Source organism: Pieris brassicae, chromosome 8 (genome assembly GCF_905147105.1).
Source record: "Pieris brassicae chromosome 8, ilPieBrab1.1, whole genome shotgun sequence".
Classification (NCBI taxonomy): Eukaryota; Metazoa; Arthropoda; class Insecta; order Lepidoptera; family Pieridae; genus Pieris; species Pieris brassicae.
In genome coordinates, this window is record NC_059672.1 from 7,323,225 (window position 1) to 7,343,583 (window position 20,359).

Sequence of the window (20,359 nt, forward strand, 5' to 3'; positions counted from 1 at the left end):
ATAAAGCATGCGGGGGGGCGAGGCGGCGCGCCGCGCTCTCATATTCCGTATATTGATTGTGCGAGGGGGCCGGGGCAAGGAGGGGGCCACGGCGTGCCCCACTCTGTTTTTTACGACACGGCTTTCTGTGTAACATAATAAGTATTTAAAAATTTTTGTGAAATGTTTCGGTGTTATTTGTAAAAATTCGGGAAGTGGAAAATAGGAAACGAGGTGAGAAATTTTCACTGGGCTGATTTAAGTCATAATTATCGTTTTACCGAATATAATATAAATAAAATTTTATAGCTCTAAATTCCGTCGGCGCGTACCTACAGTATTACACTGTCATACCGCGTACGTATAGTGTTTTTTTACGGGCATCGTTCTAAAAATAAGTTGTAATAATTATAATTTTATGTAGCGGTCGCAGCTCCGAGGGGTTTCTGTAGATTTTTCATAAGTTGTGAATTAGTAGTGAGTGACAAGTGTTTGTGGTGGTGCAGATGCAGGGGCTGGTGAGTGACAAGACGTTCCACCTCAAGTGGAACAACCACCTGCAGAACCTGAGCCAGCTGTTTACGACGATCTATTCGTCGTCGGCGCTCGCAGACGTAACCCTGTCATGTCGAGATGGCACCCTCAAAGCTCACAAGCTGGTCCTTTCGGCTTGCAGCCCTTACTTCGAACAAATTTTCAAGTGAGTCACATCAATAAACACGCATCCATCATTCATTTTTCTCAGAAACGTAACCATTTGCTAATTAAAATTTTATGTTATTTGTGAGGAAAAATTTACGTTACATAAGTAAATAATGCTTCAATTTTATCAAATTATGATAAAGTTATTCAACAATGTGTTGATAAATTGTATTTAAATAATTTTTGATAATTTCATTATAAATATTTTTCATAGGGACAATCCATGTCAACATCCAACAGTGATATTGAAAGGTATACCTTTCTCGGAGATCAATCTGTTGGTAGAGTTTATGTACAAGGGATCGGTGGATGTTCAAGAGTTGGATTTGCAATCTTTGATGCACACAGCCTCTGAGCTAGAGATCAGAGGACTGGCATATGAGGCTCGTGATAATGCTGCACAGTTACTGAATGTGAATCTAGAATACCCTGCTTACACACAGACAACAACCACCTCAACTGTCACAACATCACAATCATTTCAACAAAACCGTACTGATGTCGAGAGATTAAAACAGGTAAGTCTTTTTGCCACTATTAATACTTGTAGGATTTCAATGTTAAGCTGCTTGATTGTTTTCAGTGTAGTTGTGGAAATATTATAATATTTCATGATTTATATAAACAAATAACTATGGAAGACATTATCCCTCTTCAAATTCTTTGAAACCTAAATTATTATATGTCTTCTTTTTTTTAATAATAAATTGGGATTGTGATTAAAGATCAGTACTTTAGTTGAGTAAAAGAATGATTTGAATTTTTATGAATGAAGTTTATTGATGTCAATTAATAACCATTAACTTAATAAATACATAATACAGATTTTTTATTATTTAACAAAGAATATAAATATTGCCTTGGATTAAGGTCTCATCCTATCACAGGTGAATCCCAGTTTTAATGTGCTGTTGTCACACCTATATTAATGTAACAAAATATCTTAATTGTTTAAAATACTAGAACTAAGCTACAGTTTAATAGTAGAACATTTTTGACCATAAAAGGCTTACTTTACTTAACAAGTGATATTTCACTCAAAATATGAACTAGTATTTGCAAAAATAAATATCTTTTAAGTCTGTTATGGCTAATTGGTTGAATTTATAAATTTTTAAAATAGAATATAAAATTAATTACTGGTGTGCTATAATTAAAAATAAGTTTTACTCATGATTTAAAATACAATAAGTGTGGGTCTATACCATATACAGGTACATAAATGGGAAGTTATAAATAATTATTGGTTCATTGTATTGGAACCTCTTTGATTGCTTTTCTTTTTTTTGTGGGAATTGCAAACTATTATATTATTATAATCTATGACATACCAATAAATATTGTACATGGTTTCAATGAGGATTTTAACAATATATTTTTTATAGATAATGTTTAAGCTGTTGGAGAAAATATTATCTATAAAATATAACTTAACAACTCATAGACAATATTGTTCAAACTTTTTTCACATTATGGCTGGAAACAGCTCTTAAATAAAATCTCCAACACAATATAACTGGTTTTAAAATATAGGAGTTTAAAGTAGGGTTTCTAACAAATAAAAATAGTAAACTAAAAGCTGCATTGGCAATGAAATTTGAAAAAAAGGTAAAACATGAATTGTGGAACACTCAAACCAGACTGGGAAGTCTAAAATAAAACATTCATTGTTCTGGCCGAGTAATGCTAATGACTTGCACGGATTTATAGTAAAACGATATAGTTATACTTCTCTATACATATATATTTTATATTATAATGCTAATATTATAAAGATGAACGATTTGTTTGTAATGAATGAGCATTTTGAGGGAGTTTTTGCTGCGCAATAACAGAATGTGAAACGGCTGCCCACGGAAGTATTTTCGAAACAAGAAATGAGCTTACCAGTTCCTAATAGGCCGGCAACGCACGCGCGGCCCTCGGGCATAATTTATTGTTTTTTTTTTTATTAAACACGGGGGTGGGGCTTTTGTATTGGTAGCATTAAACTTAATAACTACTGAACTAAATTTAAAAAAATCTCTATTATAATATATATACAAAATAAATCTAGCGGCAATGGGTGCTAATTTATATGTGTAAATTTCCATTAAAGAGCTAGGCTTCATTGGAAAATTTCAATAGTTTTGTTGATTTTTTTACACAATATATTTTTTTATTTATAGCTGGCTTATAAAATAAATTTAAATGAATATTATTCATGCGTCGAATAAGGCGATGCTGTCGATGTCTTCTCCTAATGATTAACATAGTAGAACTCAAGTCAACCCATACCAAGCACAGATATATTTATTATTTTATTAACATTTAGGATTATGTAGGCACTAAAAAACAATTACAAAAACATTTTTAATGTTGCCACGACCTCGTTTTTAATTCATAAATACTTACATAAATGTAAATGTACAAAAATTTTCCAATTTAGATTTTACCAGTGCGATGACGCCATGTTTTCTCGTAAATTATCATTAAATAAATATGACGTAAGCGATTTTCAGATATAGATCATAATATATTTATGAATTTTAAAACTGATGCGATTTTAAAATATTTCAGTTAAGATAAAACACAAATTATATATGTTTATATACCTAAATCAATGGAGTTGCTCTGTGATCCTCAATTATAAGGAAACGACGTTCGGACCCCTAAACACAAAGGATCTACTAGCATCGTCTAATGGCGTTTATTCACACAGCAACATGACCATAAAGTTTAAATAACTTTTTTGTCTAGTTGTTTTGTCTATGTATAAAGTTTTATCTGCTTAATATTTGTCTATAATAATATTATTTTATTCACCTCACTCGTATAAGATTTGCAAGTACAGAAAATATACCGTCACGAAACTTATTGTAACATTCTGATCCTTTTTTTAAATAAGGAAGAGGCTTTTAACATTTTTATACACTTGGCAGATGATTGGTAAATTGAATTAAATGATGTAATAAGGCAATGAGTCACAATTCACGAATATCGTTCAATTTTGTGTCACGGTGACTGGAATACGCATAACGTCTTTTGTTATTCTGTATGAACGGTATGTCGTTTAAAGGATTTTGAGACATTCCAAATATATATAAGCAATCAACTTTTTAATTAAACATACTATTTGTATCATGACGTCATTTCAAATAAAATTAATTCCCTTTCTTGTTCCTGCCCACACGACTCGTAGTCCTAGTAGTCGTGTTTTGTTTGTTTCTTACAGTAACGCTATGTCAAAAACTCTTGTATCGCGCAGCTCCGACCTACAACGACCAATATATAAGCCTTGATTTGTTTGAGCTATCGCGGAATTTGCTTATAAAAAGTATTAAGAATATCCAGAGCGCAATCTCCTGCATCATGAGTATACCCCTAAACACATCATCATCTCCCTATCACGGCCAAATCCGGTTATCAGATGTTCCAATTTTAAATTAAAATTAAAAATCAACACCTTCACAAGTCGCGTAGAAATCAAATTTAGAATTAACAGATGTTCTACTTTTAAATTTGAAAAAAAGCAAATTTAAATTTAGTTGGTTAAATTACGAAATAAATATTGCTGCCCCCGCATTTTTAGAAGCTACAACATATGGAACATTTTATATGCCACCCCATATCGTACGTTTTTCAAATCAAAAACTTAACTAGTATTTTTTTTTCAAATATATCTATAAAAACACCGTCCATAGAGTTCATGAAAAAAAACTGGGACTGGTCTAGCCGTCTTCGAGAGTTACGCTTAGCAATATATTTTGCGATTATTTTTTATTTATATAGATTACGGTGAGATTTAGAAAGCATGAACTCATGTTGTCAAAAAAATGACGTACGGTTGTTAGACTTAGCGCGTTTCTGTTCTAGCTATAAACATCTCAATAATTTCAGTTAAATATTTGTTAAATGTACGTACCCAATAATTTATATTTTGAAGTATATTATATAGTATATAATGAGATTTATATGACTACACACGAAAGATGGACAGATAACACTATAGAACTAGTGGGGAAAAACTGGATGAATGTTGCTCGAGACAAAGATAAATGGAAAAATATGGAGGAGGCTTTACCCTAAAAGAGGCCATACAAAAACTAGACCAAAACTTAAAAATTATAAAACTTATACAAACACAACTTATACTAATATTAAGGAATGTAAACTAACCACTTGTTGTATGGATTAATAATAATAAAGAATATAGTCACAGTCAATTTTATCAATAAATAAAAAACCGTTTATATGATCATGTATCTTTAAATAAGCTCTTCACACATAACCTGTTATGATACTCAAGCATCACAACGCCAGGAACACAGCTTTTATTTCAAATATTTTTTTATCAAAAAAGCTTGTATTCATGAAAAATTCAACTCATTTCAAATACCCTCAACGTTACCTACATACCTATACGTGAACTCCAGAAATGTGTATCTCAAAAACTACTCAACAATTTATAATTAAATTTTTCGGTTTTCGAGAAATTTGTGGACAAAGATACAAACGCTAACAAAAGCACATGCGCGTGTTATTCTAAACAGATCTATTTATTTCAACATTTAACGATTATCCTGATCCTTTCATCCCGTTGTTTAAAGTAAAAGATGGACTCATCTTTGTTTGTCTCATGACCTCACTATCTAGATTTTTATCCAATATTAATTGTTGTGTATATGACGAAATCAGTTTTACACAAATTTGCTAATATAATGGCCATGGAGTACAATGCATGTGCGTATTTAATAAACAGAAATAATGACGGGAAGTATTAGTCATTTATTTAATTTACTGCCAGTTCTAGCCTACGTTATCGCAACGATTATAATCTGTGAAATTGGCGCGAAAAAATGTTTTACATGCAAAAAGGTTTATCAAATGTTTATGCTAATTATACAGATATCGCTAAGTTTTTTACATGCATATATCGTTCACAGATTATAAATGTTAAATTATGTCATGTGCATAGACAAATAGAGTCCTTTGTTCTTGACATACAGAAATTAAGTACCCAAATAAGGGATAAAAGAAAAAATGCAATAAATACTAACAATAAATTGGTTTGACGTTTTGCTAGCTTTGTACCCATGGTCACAGCTTGTATCAGTTAGTCCATGTTTTAATTAGTTTCTATATATCAAAAAAACTGTTCTTAAATATGAACCACATCCAATTTTAAGCCCGATATAATAACGATATTTTTTATCAACGTCGGAATAATGTTCTCAGAACCATTAATAGAAATTAAAGCAATTTGTGAGCTCGGGCCGTGTCAAATTAATATATAACTGGATCGTTCGAAACAAAAGAGCGTCTACATGAACGCTGTTAACAAATGAAAATATTGAAATAGGAGGTACCTATAGTGTCTAGCCAGGAGTCGTTGACAGGTTAGTACTTATGTATATATATATATATATATATATATATATATACAATTATACATATATATAATAATACTCCTTAGTATTTAATTTCAGTTAGATATCAGTAGATTTATAAGTTAGTTTTCGAGTTACACCGGTTCGGTAATACCGAATTGCCTAACGAAGCTTCTACACAGGTAAATGAAATGGAGAATAGATTTCCAAGAACAAAGGACTATGTTTGTCTATGGCCACAACTTGAAGCTGATTTATCATTTATAGTCTGGGAAAAAATGTGAATATTAAAAAACTAAACTATGGATTTCAAAAATTATATCATAGTTACATGCTATATTGTATCTGTTACATAGGATAAACTGTACCATAACATTCATTAATACGCCTCTATAAAAAGATTTTTATAAAGTCGTTTGTTAATATTCTTTATAAAGTTAAAGTCAAAGGGCTTTAACCAAATAAAAGCTAAAATATATCTTTTTAATATTTGTTTCTTAATATGTCATAAGTTGCACAGTTTTAAATTAAATTTAAATTAATATTAATCATTATATCGCTCATCTCATGTTTAAAATATTACTATCGAGTTTTAAAGTTTTCTAAGGTTGAAGCTTTTTCGAGTTTAAGATAACAGGGAAGGGCAAATGTAAACACTTGCCAAGGGATTTGTTTACTTTACGAATATCTAAACAAAACGTAAAGTTTACTTTATAGTTTATCACTGATTTCCTTAAAATTTATTTAAACCCATTTCCATAAAACCTAAATTATTTTTACATATAAACTAACTCAGTGCGTGTAACTATAGATAATAGTAAGAGAACAAGTGCTTTATATGAGATATATTAAAGAAACATTTATTTTATTGCATTTAAATATACGAAATGTCTCGAGGTATCTTATGTTTTGCCTGACGACGGAAACCTATTCACGTTAACACAACAGCAATGAACATCATAACATAGTTCCCAATATCATTCTATCGAATAGTTTTACCCTATTTGATAATAAACTTCTTTTGTAACTAGTGGATTTTTCAAATTTAAAAAAAGAATGCCTATTAATTCTAAATTTGATTTATACAGGTGTTTACAGCCTTTAATCATTTAAACGAAATAGAATGCCCCCTTATAAAAACCCATTGTAACCGAAAAAAATTAAAGGTCGAAAAGTTTCCAAAATCGCCTGCGGTCCTTTGTATTTTCAATAATTGTTTTGTTAAAATACATAAATTTTAATCGTTCGCCATTTAAATGGAATGGTATTTTTTTCAAGTCGTAAATTATATCTGAATAAATTAAACAAAAAATAAAGATAAATAATGCTTTAGATAACTTTGCTTATTAAAATTTGTATCACACGATAAGCTATTTTTATTTTGCATATTATCTCCGGTTTTTAAATAATATTTTAAATAATTGGACTATAAAATTAAATAATTCGTATTTTGATTAGCTTTAGTTTGATAATTGTAAATGTTGGTAATAAAATGTAGCGATTAAAAATGAATAATGCGAATTAACTAGGTAAATGTGTGATTGTCAATCATGATCAGCATCATGACCGAAAAAAAAATCTATTAAAAACAGACAGCGTGTTGTCAGAAAAAATTACTTGCCTATAAACAACTTGTAGGAATATTTTAGTTTAAACAAAAAAAAGACCTCTCTCATCCCCAAGCTATATATACATGTAGGTAGGTAATTGTGCCTTCAAAAAGAAATAGAAACGAAGTTTTACCTCCATATAAACATTTTTTATGGAACAGTAAAACCAAGTGTAATTAATAAACAAATTTATGAAACTTTTATTGTACTCTAAAAAATATCTCTCTATTTTTTATCTTCTACATTTTAAAGGCTGTGCATTGCTTAGTTTCTTCAAACTTATAATTAATCACTAAAACGTTAATTATAAAGTTATTAAAAGTGATCAAGGATGTGAATATATAACGAAAGAGGAAACCAGGCGTTTCGTTATGAGTGGTTATTACCTCTTTAAATCGAAAGTCTCCAAGACTCGAAAAAAATTGTCTCCTTCAAGCAACAAAACCTCCATTACTCGAAATTTCAACCGTCTATTTGAAATAATAAGCTCACTTGGAAGCGGTTTTGGTCCATATTTTCCTAGTAGGAAAAACTAAATTGGACCTCTATATCTCGAAAATTTCATTTTACATCTCCATAATATGTCTTTCACGTATTTAACTTGAATATTTAGTTATTTCACCTCTAACTTAAAATTTTCAATGTATAAATCCGCCTAAGTCGAAATCAAAGTACAAAGCTGTATATTTCGATTTTTTAACGTTGATATTGAGTTATAGACGATCTACTAATGAGTAGTCAGAAGTACAGAAATTGTTGACCAATCAACATTAAACGATGGCCTCGCCTCGTTTGATTTTGATTGGTCCATATATCTGAGCCAATCACAGGCAGGCGTTCTTACGTTTGACTAATCACAATAGGAACGAGTGATCGTATGATTTCATTTATGTATTCACCCAGTTCTTTAATTAAGTTTAATGAGACTTAATTTTACAAGTGTTATAAGGTAAAAAATAGTTTCACAATCTCGACTCTAGTTTTTTATTCGCGTTGTCTTCGTTTAAAACATACACAGTACCATTTCATGTAACTGGTTGGTAAAAAAATATTTAAACAGGTTCCATATGTAATTATTGAAAAAGGTTAAGAAAAAAGCAGATAATGCTTCGCCCATGGACCGAGTGAAATGTCAGACAAAAATATCTTTATGTATAATTTGGGAAATTAATGGTTTCACGGCCATGTACCGGCGGAGGCTTTTAGACCTCCTTTGTATATTTTTTTTTTAATTAAAGAGAAAACAGTTGGTTTAGATTGTAGATACACACACATACTCAATTGGCTTTGCTACCTAAAATCTTCTTCAATCCTACCTGTTTTACCCGGAACAATTGTTTCATTGTCATTTGAACCTCTTGTAATAATTTAGTAACGGAGGCGATATTTTATATGGTATTTAATTCTCAATAAAACTTTAAGCAACCTAAATATGTAAGTGTCATAAAAAATTCAGTCAAAAGTTCAACAAGTGATGTAATCCTGGCCTCTGATATCGTTCTATGTTTTATGTTTTTTTTAAAGCAAAGTCAGCCTTACAACCTACGCCGTCGACTTTAGTAGTCGTGGGGTTAGAACCTAAAACCTCAGTGATGGAAGTCGCACAACCGCTAAAATAAACTAAAATATTTCAATATTAATTATAAATAAGAATATATGATATAGCTTTAATAACATCGTTTCTATTAAATATAGCTTATGCTAGTCACAAAAAACTATGCCGCATGGGAATGACCTCTCGTGTATATGCCACGTCATCATTTCTAAGAAATCATTTGAGATCAAACATGATTTCTGTTATAATTTTTATATGTTTTCCTAATCGGAACACGTTTTATAACTACCTATATTAATAAATACACCCTCAAATTTTGCTTTTTTAGTATTTAATTAATTTGCGTTTATTATTATTTAAATTTGCTTTCCACCTCGACCTCAGGCTTTCCGTAACACAGTCCTTTAGAAGGCACTATCTGCAAGTAGAGTTATTTCTCTTCTAAAACTTAGGAGCCTTCAAGAAAAGACTGCACCGTGTTATCACTTTCAAAGTAACTCGCCACCTTTACCATAGAAAACGATACAATTATTATATCAATATTTTAGTAATTTATTTCTTTCTCTGATATATTACTATCACGATCAATAAATAAAAACGACAATAGGTTACTATAAAATTCATTTACATTATACAACCTCTAACAGCTATACTGTTTTGTCCTTCTCGCTCTTATCACTTTGAAAACAAACGAACGAGACAATAGTATATAAAACTCTGCTGTCGTGTTCATTAAACTGCTCCGACACGGCTTGTCAAATTGTGTATATGTATTAGAATAGGAAACTATTGTTATACCCCGAAGCGATAAGGGTGGTCGATCCCACAACTTTTATTATTAACTTTATAATAAAATATTCACTAGAATGCAGGAATGCAATGCCGGTTATAAAGTTGTAAGGTAAGGGGAAAGGGGAAAGGTCTTAAAAGCTTCGTTAAAAGCGTCTTTCCCAGCGTAATTCACATAGAAATGATAACATCTACGCTGTTAATCAAAATAACACTGGGGAAACGAAATTTCTAGAATATATTTCATTAGTAGAAACAATTTAACAATTAACATTAGATACTCGTAATTTATATAATTACGTCTGGATGTGTCATATAATATTTAAAAAAATGTATACTATGAGCAGTTTTGGCCTAGTGGGTTCAGCGTGCGACTTATCCCTGAGGTCGTTAATTCGATCCACCAATGGACGTTATTTAAATGTCCTCATTTAACATTCGCTCGTACGGTGCAGGAGAACATCGTGAGGAAACCGACATGCCTTAGACCTAAAAAAAATCGACGGTGTGTGTCAGGCACCGATGCCTAATCACCTACTTTTAGATTGACAAAAGATCATGTAAGACATAGATAAATCTGAGGCCCAGACCTAAATAAGTTGCAGTGATTTATTTTATATTTATACTTTACGAGTCAAAGGAGCAGGAGGCTCACCTGATGTTTAGTGATACCACCCATGGACCCTCACATTCCCAGAAAGCTCGCAAGAGCATTGCCGACCCTTTAAGAATTGGTATGCTCTGGAATTTGTTCGGAAATACTTCAGTGGGCAGCTGGTTCTACAAAGTGGTGGTGCGCGACAAAAAATGCCTTAAAAAATGCTCGGTTGTGGTACGACGGACGTCGAGGTCATACGGATGGTATTTTGTATTCTGGCTTGACGTCGGATGATGAAGTTCAGCTGAAGTTATATGTCCGAACAACTCCTTTGATCCATGGTAAATGCAGTAGAAGATGCAGAGAGACCCACATCGCTACGCCAATGAATACGTCAATGAAAATTATAAACGTTCTATACAGAAATTCACTCTGAACGCCCGAGCAACGTCCGAAGACCTGTCTAGACTGGAAAGAATTTCTTCGTTCATTGTTCGCAGTGAGAGTGAACGGTGACTCATTCGCTAGACACTATTGCTCGACCCGGATGTAAAGCCTTAAAATTCTTAACAATTGTGTTTTTTACTTTGTTTTTTATTAAACCATAAACATTTATTTGAGGAAAATATATCGCCATCTTTGTTAACAGCCCTTAAAGTTAATAAGTTAAGGGTAGTTTTGTTGATAATCAAATCCCGAACGAATCTTCATGGTAATATTTTTTTTATTATGAGTTAATGAAACCTTATAAATATAAAATCTTAACCCAAAATCTTTGTTTATAATAATAAAAAATCATTGACTCTACAACCATTTAACGTCTCAGATTTCTGTATCTGTTTCATGATCATTTGTCAATCTAATAGACAAGTAGGTGATCAGCCTCCTGTGTCTGACACACTTCGTCCACTATTAGGCCTTAAGGCACGCTGGTTTACTCACGATGGTTTCTTTGATGGTTCCGGGGATCGAAGCTACGACCTCAGGGATGAGAGTCGCACGCTAAAGCCATTAGACCGACAATGCTCTTTGTTTATAATATTTATTAAAATAGTAAATCGTGTGCCCTGTATCCTGTAATCCATGTCTTGACAAAAAGTTTCATTGATTATTTTTATAAAACTTAAAATTTTAATCTACTTTACTCTACAAATGCACATCCATATATGTTATGTTCGTAATTGTGAGACTTTAACCTTGAAGGCATTAGAACGGTTCAAAACTTTAAAATATCGTTATGCTAGTAAAAAACTTGTTTAAGTATTTTTTTGGACTGCCTTGACCGTTCATCAGCAAGCTGATAAGTCCAAATCTGACAATGGTCTTGCATTTATGTCCAATAATCTTTTTCAAATCTTTTGCTTACTACATATCACTCACTCACAATGACCTAAAATGAGTTTTTGTCTCTGAAACGAGAACTATCAGCCCTCCCTGTCTTGTATCACTTCCCGCCAATTGCTGGCTTTCTGCTGCAGCAGATCGTCCTCGACTCTGTCGAGGCTCAAGGTGCCCCAGCAACGTATGGACCTACTCGCCTGTAACGTTACGGGACCAAATAGCATACTATATATATTTTATTTATAATATTAAAATTAATTTCACGTCGGAAATACCACTAAATCGTAGATAAAGGCATAGCAAAAAATATATCTCATTATTATTTTTTGCCCAGTACTTGGTACACAATGGATAATGTAATCGTTGTATGTTTACAAGACCGTGTAATATACTTATAAAATATTTTATTTTATTATGGTTTTATTAGTATGCTTTATGTGTTGGAATGTTGGCACAATTCGCAACGGCTTACATATAGTAATTCATTTAATAATTGATAAATGTTAAAGCGTCATAAAGGTACCAATTGGAGTCCTTTAAGACTTTCTTTCAAGACAATTCTTAGAAGGCTGGCGAGCCTTCTGGCTATGTGAGTGTATATGTGTCAGTATCTCTTAACACCAGGTGAGACCGTTTGCCTCCTGTGAAAAAATAAACTAAAAGTGTAACCGTGTTTGACTTCCGTAACAAAATATTATTAATCACGTGGCATCCTGCACGCTTGTGGTTCCTACAGTAGTTGTTGAATACGTAATATATGAGTACACATCTTAGAGTGAAAATAGTTTTTAATTATAATATTTATAATTGTTATCTCACCTCATTGTTAGTCATCTTAACTTCTGGAAAGGTTAAATAGTTCGATAGCCATGGCGTAATTTTTAGTAATACATCCTGGTGCGACAGGTTACCACTAGGGAATGCAATCCCGATCTCGCGGGATCTCGATCGTGCTTTCGGGATCAATCCCGAAGCATAATATGACGAGATCCCGTTCGAGATTGACGGGATTGGGCTGCAATGGGCAGCGATTCTACACACATCCGCTCGGGACGCTTCACGTGACATTGCACATTACATGTACCCTACATTGCAATGGACATTAGATGCCGGTTAGCAGATAGCACTCTTGAGACACTTTAGAACATACTCTTTTTTTGGAAGTTACTTTCAAAATCACCAATTTTAATCTCCTTGAGCTATACCTACTTTTGTTTTGATTATGTTCATATAATTAAAATTGTTAGTTGTCTAGTTCGTAATATTAAAGGATAAAGGCTTTTGTTTTCTTTCAAATAATATTTTATTTTAATTAACCTCACTATCGCAAACATGCAGTTTTCATCGTATTCAGTCACGTGAATTTTTTTTAAACAATACGAGATCCCGAAAATTTCGGGATCCCGCTGGATTGATATTTCTAATCCCGCGGGATCTCGAATTCACGATCTCGAGTCGGGATTGCATTCCCTAGTTACCACACAGATAAATTGTTTGACTAATTTTCTCTTAGAAGTGCGCTTATAATAATTTTGACAATCTTAACAGAACATAATTACGTATATTACTTGGTACTAGGGATGCATTAACATTTAATTATTACTTAGTTCTTAATTATAATAATAAAGCCCATTTATTTCCAACAACCTTAAATAACATTTTTATCTAATATCTATTAATTTAAAATTATGTTATTGGAACCCCATGTACGGTAAAGGTCCCCTTTAGTAGAACTTCTGTTTCTGATTTTTTTTTGGATCCTTTGTTAGAGTATAAGCTCATTTTTTGTTTTTTCCATCTGGTGATAGCCAGGTCCATTTACGGTTATTTCTTTAAGTTTATAGTAAGTTTATAATGCTTCTTTTATGTTTTTTCGTACTGAGAAAGTCTACCGCGTACAAGCCAGGCGTTTCTCCTTATAACATAGGATATAATTATCATGTTCTTCAACATTGCATTTCTTATTCAAAGTTTGTGACTGTTATTTTTAAGAAAAATTAAAACTTTAACTTTTTGATATATTTTACCTTAATTTAATTTTAATGCAATTAAAGTTGGTATCCACATAGACGATATTTCTATAAGAGTATCGGCTTCGGTATCGTATCGATTCATCCCTACTTGGTACCATTGCTTTATAATTGATTGAGTAACCGTTATAACCACTCCGAAGTGTATTTTCCTGCAGCAAGATATTAGGCTTAGATTACACGGAGGCGTGGTTATTATGATTTTGTATTGTAAATAATATATTTATTAGTATGTTGGGCAACACATTTTATACCAGTACAGTACGTACCATTATGTGTGATTTTAGTTATTGTAAAACTAAGTAATAAAATAAATATTCACCGTTTACGACGACATCGTTTAGAACAACATACCGGTTATATTGACCAAAATCAAAGATCCCGGCTGAATTCTATGTATTAGGTACTTAATAACAACGTCATCGGCTGTTACGACAATCGGTTATACGACCAAATATGAGTAGTCCCTTCGATGTCGTTATAACAAATTTTGACCGTAGGCCAAATATTTTTTTTGGTCCAAAAAGAGGATAGGAGAGACTCTATTCTAACAAAAGAAGATACTTTAATTTTGTCTCAAAACGTTCTAGATTCACATGTACCAACAGTCCATGATGCGGGCTGAAGAAGTCCGCAGGCGGCGCAGAGAAGACATGCCAACAACACAAACGGCTGTCAACAATATTTTAGCTGCAGCAGCCAGGGAGATGGAAGAGGCCAGACAAGCTACCAGGACGGAGAGAGTCGTTGCCAGCATCCAGACGGAACAGGATAGTAATAGTAAGTACAGTTCACTCTCTAATATTAAGCTGATCTAACAAAAATAAATGGATAAAAATGCTCTAATTATTTATAATAATAAAAAATATCGATGACAATTTATACAAAATGTTTGTTATCTATTATTCTGCTCTTACCTTTTTAGTCATATTGTGACCACATAAGGTCACTTTTCTATGCTTATATTTAGAAGCTGTTTCATTTGTTTGAGCAGTATTAAAGAAAACATTGTAAGCCTAGTGGTTTTACCGTGTGACTCTCGTCCGTGAGGTTCGATGCAGTGATTATCACCAGATAGAGAACAAGGGAACAAAGAATTGAAGAAAACGCTAAAAAAAACTGGTTTCAGCATCAACAGCTACGCCGTCAGACGCGAAACGCGAGTCCGAAGACGAGAGGCCAAAGAAGAGAATCTCGATTATGTCACCTGATGATGAGAGGATGCGAGCGAAAAAGAAGATGACCGTGCGCTTCCAGGACGAGAAGATGGAAGAACCCAATAAGGTCACTTCACCCAGTGAGTATTGTATTAGCTTTACAGAGTTTCTTAAAAAAAGTTATCTATTTCCTCTAGCCATCAGGTGATTTATTTATTAAAGTTCACCACAGCATACATACCTATATTATTGGTTTAATAGTTTGTGGACTCAGTTTCCGTACTTATTAGGGTATACATTATGTTACAGTATATGTTAGAAGCTATATTTTCTAAAATATATGACAATTATTGTAAAAATGAATGTTACAAAATTTTAAAAACAATAATAATTACTAGCAAAAATTCATAACCCCTCTATTGAATATATCATGCTCTGGATTAGTAGAATTTATTCCATTATATTTAGTAAGTAAGGAACGAAAATGTTCTTTAAAAGATAAATTTGTGTAAGAACGTAACACCGGAGATATCCCATCGTACAGTGACATCGTTTTTATTTTCTAAGTTGCTGACGGTATCTCAGAGAACATCCTATATTAATGAAGGATTTAAGTTCAGAAACCTATATTGAATCTTACCCTTATAAACTCTGTGATCGTGCGTTCGAAACCCACGCGAACGATCTTTGTTTTTATTTTGTTCGTTCTATAAAAAATATATACGGCTACTGTATCATTCAGCTACTAAAGTATTTTCGATACAATTTGACTTAGTTCTTCGAGAAGAGCGTAACAGTTCTGAATAGACCGGCAACGAACTTGCGAGCCTACTGGCAATGTGAATGTGGGTTGCCGTATCACTTAACATCAGGTCCTCATACAGCCAGTTTGCCCCTGGTTCATTAAAAAAAATATTATTAACTGATATATATATATATAATAAAAAGATATGAATCTTCAACAAAAAATTTAATTATAAATATCATTAATCCAATGATTTATTGTTATCATTAAATGTCAAAAAATCAAGTCTAATAACTCTCGGAACGCAAATCGAAAACAGGTTGAAATTTTATTGTAAGTTCAAATCATATTTATATAAAATTAATAAATAACTGGTAGCGATAACTTTTAACAAATTCGTTTATTTTCAAAGAAAGTAGTATATTCAGCTTAATAAAGACCCGCGCCTTTTAAACGCGAGTTCAATTCGAAAAACACCGAACTCAAAGACTCCCATTAAATTATCTCTATAGACAATATACACGATGGAAGTATGAACTAAACTAAACTTCGAATTAGTTAATGCCTGAAGCATTATATTGTCAAATATTTAAGAAGCGTTTTGAAAAAATATTATTTTGTTAATTTTTCTTGTACCAATGTATCAGTGTTCCGAGCTTTGGCAAGCTTTTTTAAATATACCGAAGTATCTCAAATAACCGTTATTTAATGACGAGTCTGAGTAGTTAAGCTATTAAATATATGCATGATGTTTCCGTCAAGTAATGATAATTATTAACAAGAAATCCAGATGAAAAATTATTATAATAGCCCCGAGGGCAATTGTAACGCACCTGCCGTTTTATATGATTCAAGGAAATTGTGTAATTTTATTTCAGTTAAGGCAAATTAAAATACTCATTGTCAAATATTAAATGTGATCTATGCAAAACTATCAACATATTTAGTCGCTATAGTGTACTAAAAGGACGGTAACGCATCCCCTAACTTTTTGACACAACGGTTTTCCTTTATCGCCTTACCGCAGGCTCGCTTGCTCCCCCATGCATGTTATAAACAGTCCTTCGCCCCGTGGTGTCTCTATGATTTTCATATAGTTTTTTACTATCAGTTAGATTTAGGTAAGTATATAATGGCAAGATTTTGTGTAAATGAGTATTTAAAAAAATTCACTTATCATATATACAAAAAAAAAATATTGTACTATATATTTATTTATAAATTACCACGTAATGTATATTATCGAAAGTATAAGCGAACATGAATTTTACAAAAATAAAAATATTTAGTATTTACTTAGTAGTTACCTAAAAATACAATAAAATATTTTTATTATGGAATATATGATCCAGGTATCACTTATTCCACGTCATTAAATTTGTATCGGTAGATATCCCTACTCATCGGCAAAGAAGACAGTGCGTAGCCCGAGACAAAAAGGCGGCGTAGTAAACTATCGGAACTCGTTTAAAATATCAAATCATCATACAAAATGACCTTGGCAAACATAGATAGAAGAAACCAGAAAGGAGAGAGATCTGCTACTAAAATACTGAATTCGCTAATATGGATAAGGTCCATCACCACCCATCATCATCATCCACCTTCATACCGTACCAGTTAATGTAAAATTAGAAGCATTTTAGGGAACATTTCTGTTTCTGATGTGCATAAGTGTACATATATAAATAAATGTGTGTGTGTGTCTGTTACATATATAAATAAATGATTTTAATTAAAAAAATACTACTGAAACCTGAGGCCAAGATAAGGGTCGTAGAGCCACCGGAGCCGCGTAATATTTCATCCTTAAAGTATTTGTTATTAATACAATGGCCTATGCGAAATTATATTAAGACTCCATACATTAATTAAAAACCAGAGCTCTCCTTATTGATTGGCTTTCGCGATAATTGCATTTCATCCTTTGCTGTTATAATATAACAAGGGTGCATCAAGCTAGCGTTTATACATCTGCATATAAGCACTAATTATCATATGTGAGGGTGCACCCTTCATAACTGTAGTGACTATGTATATCAAGGGTTCATATGTAAAGTCGCTTCCATGGATTTTTTTTATATGATCATTTGAATCAATGAGAAGATAGTCCCAGGCATTTCGTTCATATTTGATTAGTACCTCAATAAGAATTAATATGAAAGTCAATGCAAATGTCAGGTTGTTGTTCTATTGTCTCTGATTTTTGACGTGAATACAGATAATGTAAAACGAAATGAATTTAGCAAGGATTATGATCGATAGCTGCGATTGTTATGTATTTTAATAGGACTATCAACATTGAATCAATATAATACGAAGTCTTGTCTATGACGTTAGGAAAGTCAATGCAAATGTCATGTTTAATTGTCTCTAATTTTTTACGTGAACATAGATAGTAAAATCAAATCGATTCCTGACGCTTAGGATACATTCAGAAACGCGTTCATATCTTTAAAACGCTTTATATTTCATACTTCTTGCTTTAACAAGAAAGAAATGGTCGTTTGACCCACGGTTTTACCAATACACTTTTCTATATTTACATTTACAATCGTACTAAGAGAAAACATTATGAACTTTTTTTAAAACCGACGTGCTGTGCACTTATCACCTGGCCAAGAATGATATGAGCATGAAACAGTATTTACAACAACCATACATAATAATAATTATAAATACAAAACTTAAAACAAATTAAAAAAGGTCCCCTTTAACGCTGGCAGCGGGATTATTCGTTGAGCGATGATAACACCAGCTCTGGTCACCAGGCGTCAACTTAGATCTTCAATTAGCGCCTGTGCACTTGAACCCCACGGCTCAAGAGTCTATACTCCAAAGGGAACAAAATCAAAGTTTGAGGAATATATTACTTTTATTACTGACGTAATATATGCAAACATATGTTATCTTAACTGAATTTTTGCTTTTAGTAAGACGTAAAGTGAATGTACAATTAGAACATTTTAGTTTTAAGTTGCGTTTCACGGTTCGCTTGGTTTTATGTCTTATGTAGTATAAGATATATTACTTTTTTAATAGAGCCTAATTTTGCAGTAATAACAATTTTATCTCGAATATAAATAATTTCTATGGACATAAATTTAAAGTTAATTAAATTTGTTTATTGTATTCAAAAGTATTTGGACAATTTATTCATAAATATATATGTAGCATAAATATATATGTGTATAGTTATTGCAGAATTATAGTAATTTCTCAATTAAACCTAGCAAGCGATGTTTGATCTATTTATTATTAATTACTTAATTTAATCATTACATAGGTGAAAATTATTTAAATTATTATTGTACTTTAGTACAGACTAATGTACAATAATACTTTAAATAAAATCAAGAGTATCATAAAATCTCAGACAACGATAAACCGTATTTAAATCTGGGTAATACTGGCAGTGTAAAAAAAGAAATTATTTGTCAGATGTCAAAATTTATACATGATTCTAAATTTAAATTTACCGCCTTTTACACAATCAGATTTTACAAGATGCTCTCAAGGCAACATTACATCCTTCGCAGACAATTTATGATAATAAAAAATTGGTCTTGGTGAGTGATCTTGATAATTTTGTCTATATAGGCAATGTGATTAACCTTCACTATTAGGTCGACGGTTCCAGCGACTGATGGAGGGTTCCATCGCTTTCTGGTAACGATCATAATTATGATCAAAATACATATAAACATATTTATAAAATCCCTAATATATATATATAAAGTTCGAATAAAATTCTTACATTAAAATAATATTTTCATCACAATTTTATTACTCAATAAAAGTGTATTTCTTTAATATTTTTTTGATTATCTGAGGTCATTACTCGGTCGTTGCTTTAAAATATTGAATTTGCGAAAACAATTTCGTATTTTTCGAAACAGATTCATTAATTCACATTTAAACCAAATTTAAATGGAAATTTTTATGTCATAAATTTAAACCTGTTTTTATGGTACGTACCAAAATAATGTATTGCTTAGATATGATATAAATGATAATGCGAATGTATTATATAAATTTTTCTTATTCATAAAAAGTATAACAGTAGTTTAACAAAAGACTTTCGTCTCCCAAACAATCGACGACGACTCAGGCACAGTCGATCTCCTACTAGTCTTAGAAAAAACAAATCACGAAACAGGTACAGAAATCAAATGAGAACCAGGCCTAAGAGGTTCTAGCGCCACTGGTTTTTTTTTAATTTAATTTAAATCATTTTAAACAATTGAGTAAATCTGACGCTGTGATATAACCTAACTTTCTGTTTTGACGTATTTCACATGGATATAATGTCTATATTAACCTTCCTGTAAATAAATTCATACAACCAAGAGCTTGAGACATATACCGGGATACAAACCTATAGAAAGGATGAGAGTCGCACGGTGAAGCCACACTGCTCAAAGTCATTTATTAAGGCGTATTTTCTTCAAGCGATTTTTTTTTTTGTAATAGGAGGCTAACGG

General features: G+C 32.0%; 1 protein-coding gene across 3 annotated transcripts in view; it reads left to right on the forward strand.

Annotated features, from left to right (window-relative positions):
* Positions 1-74: 74 nt before the first annotated feature.
* LOC123712872 (zinc finger and BTB domain-containing protein 49-like) overlaps positions 75-20,359 on the forward strand; it is a 38,724-nt gene continuing 18,439 nt past the window's right edge. For all 3 annotated transcript variants that reach the window (XM_045666218.1, XM_045666220.1, XM_045666219.1), the window contains exons 1-5: positions 75-213; positions 486-679; positions 896-1,199; positions 14,564-14,753; positions 15,103-15,270. In XM_045666218.1, coding sequence (XP_045522174.1) covers positions 486-679; positions 896-1,199; positions 14,564-14,753; positions 15,103-15,270 — 856 coding nt within the window. In that variant the 5' untranslated portion in view covers positions 75-213. The remainder of the gene's footprint in view (positions 214-485; positions 680-895; positions 1,200-14,563; positions 14,754-15,102; positions 15,271-20,359) is intronic.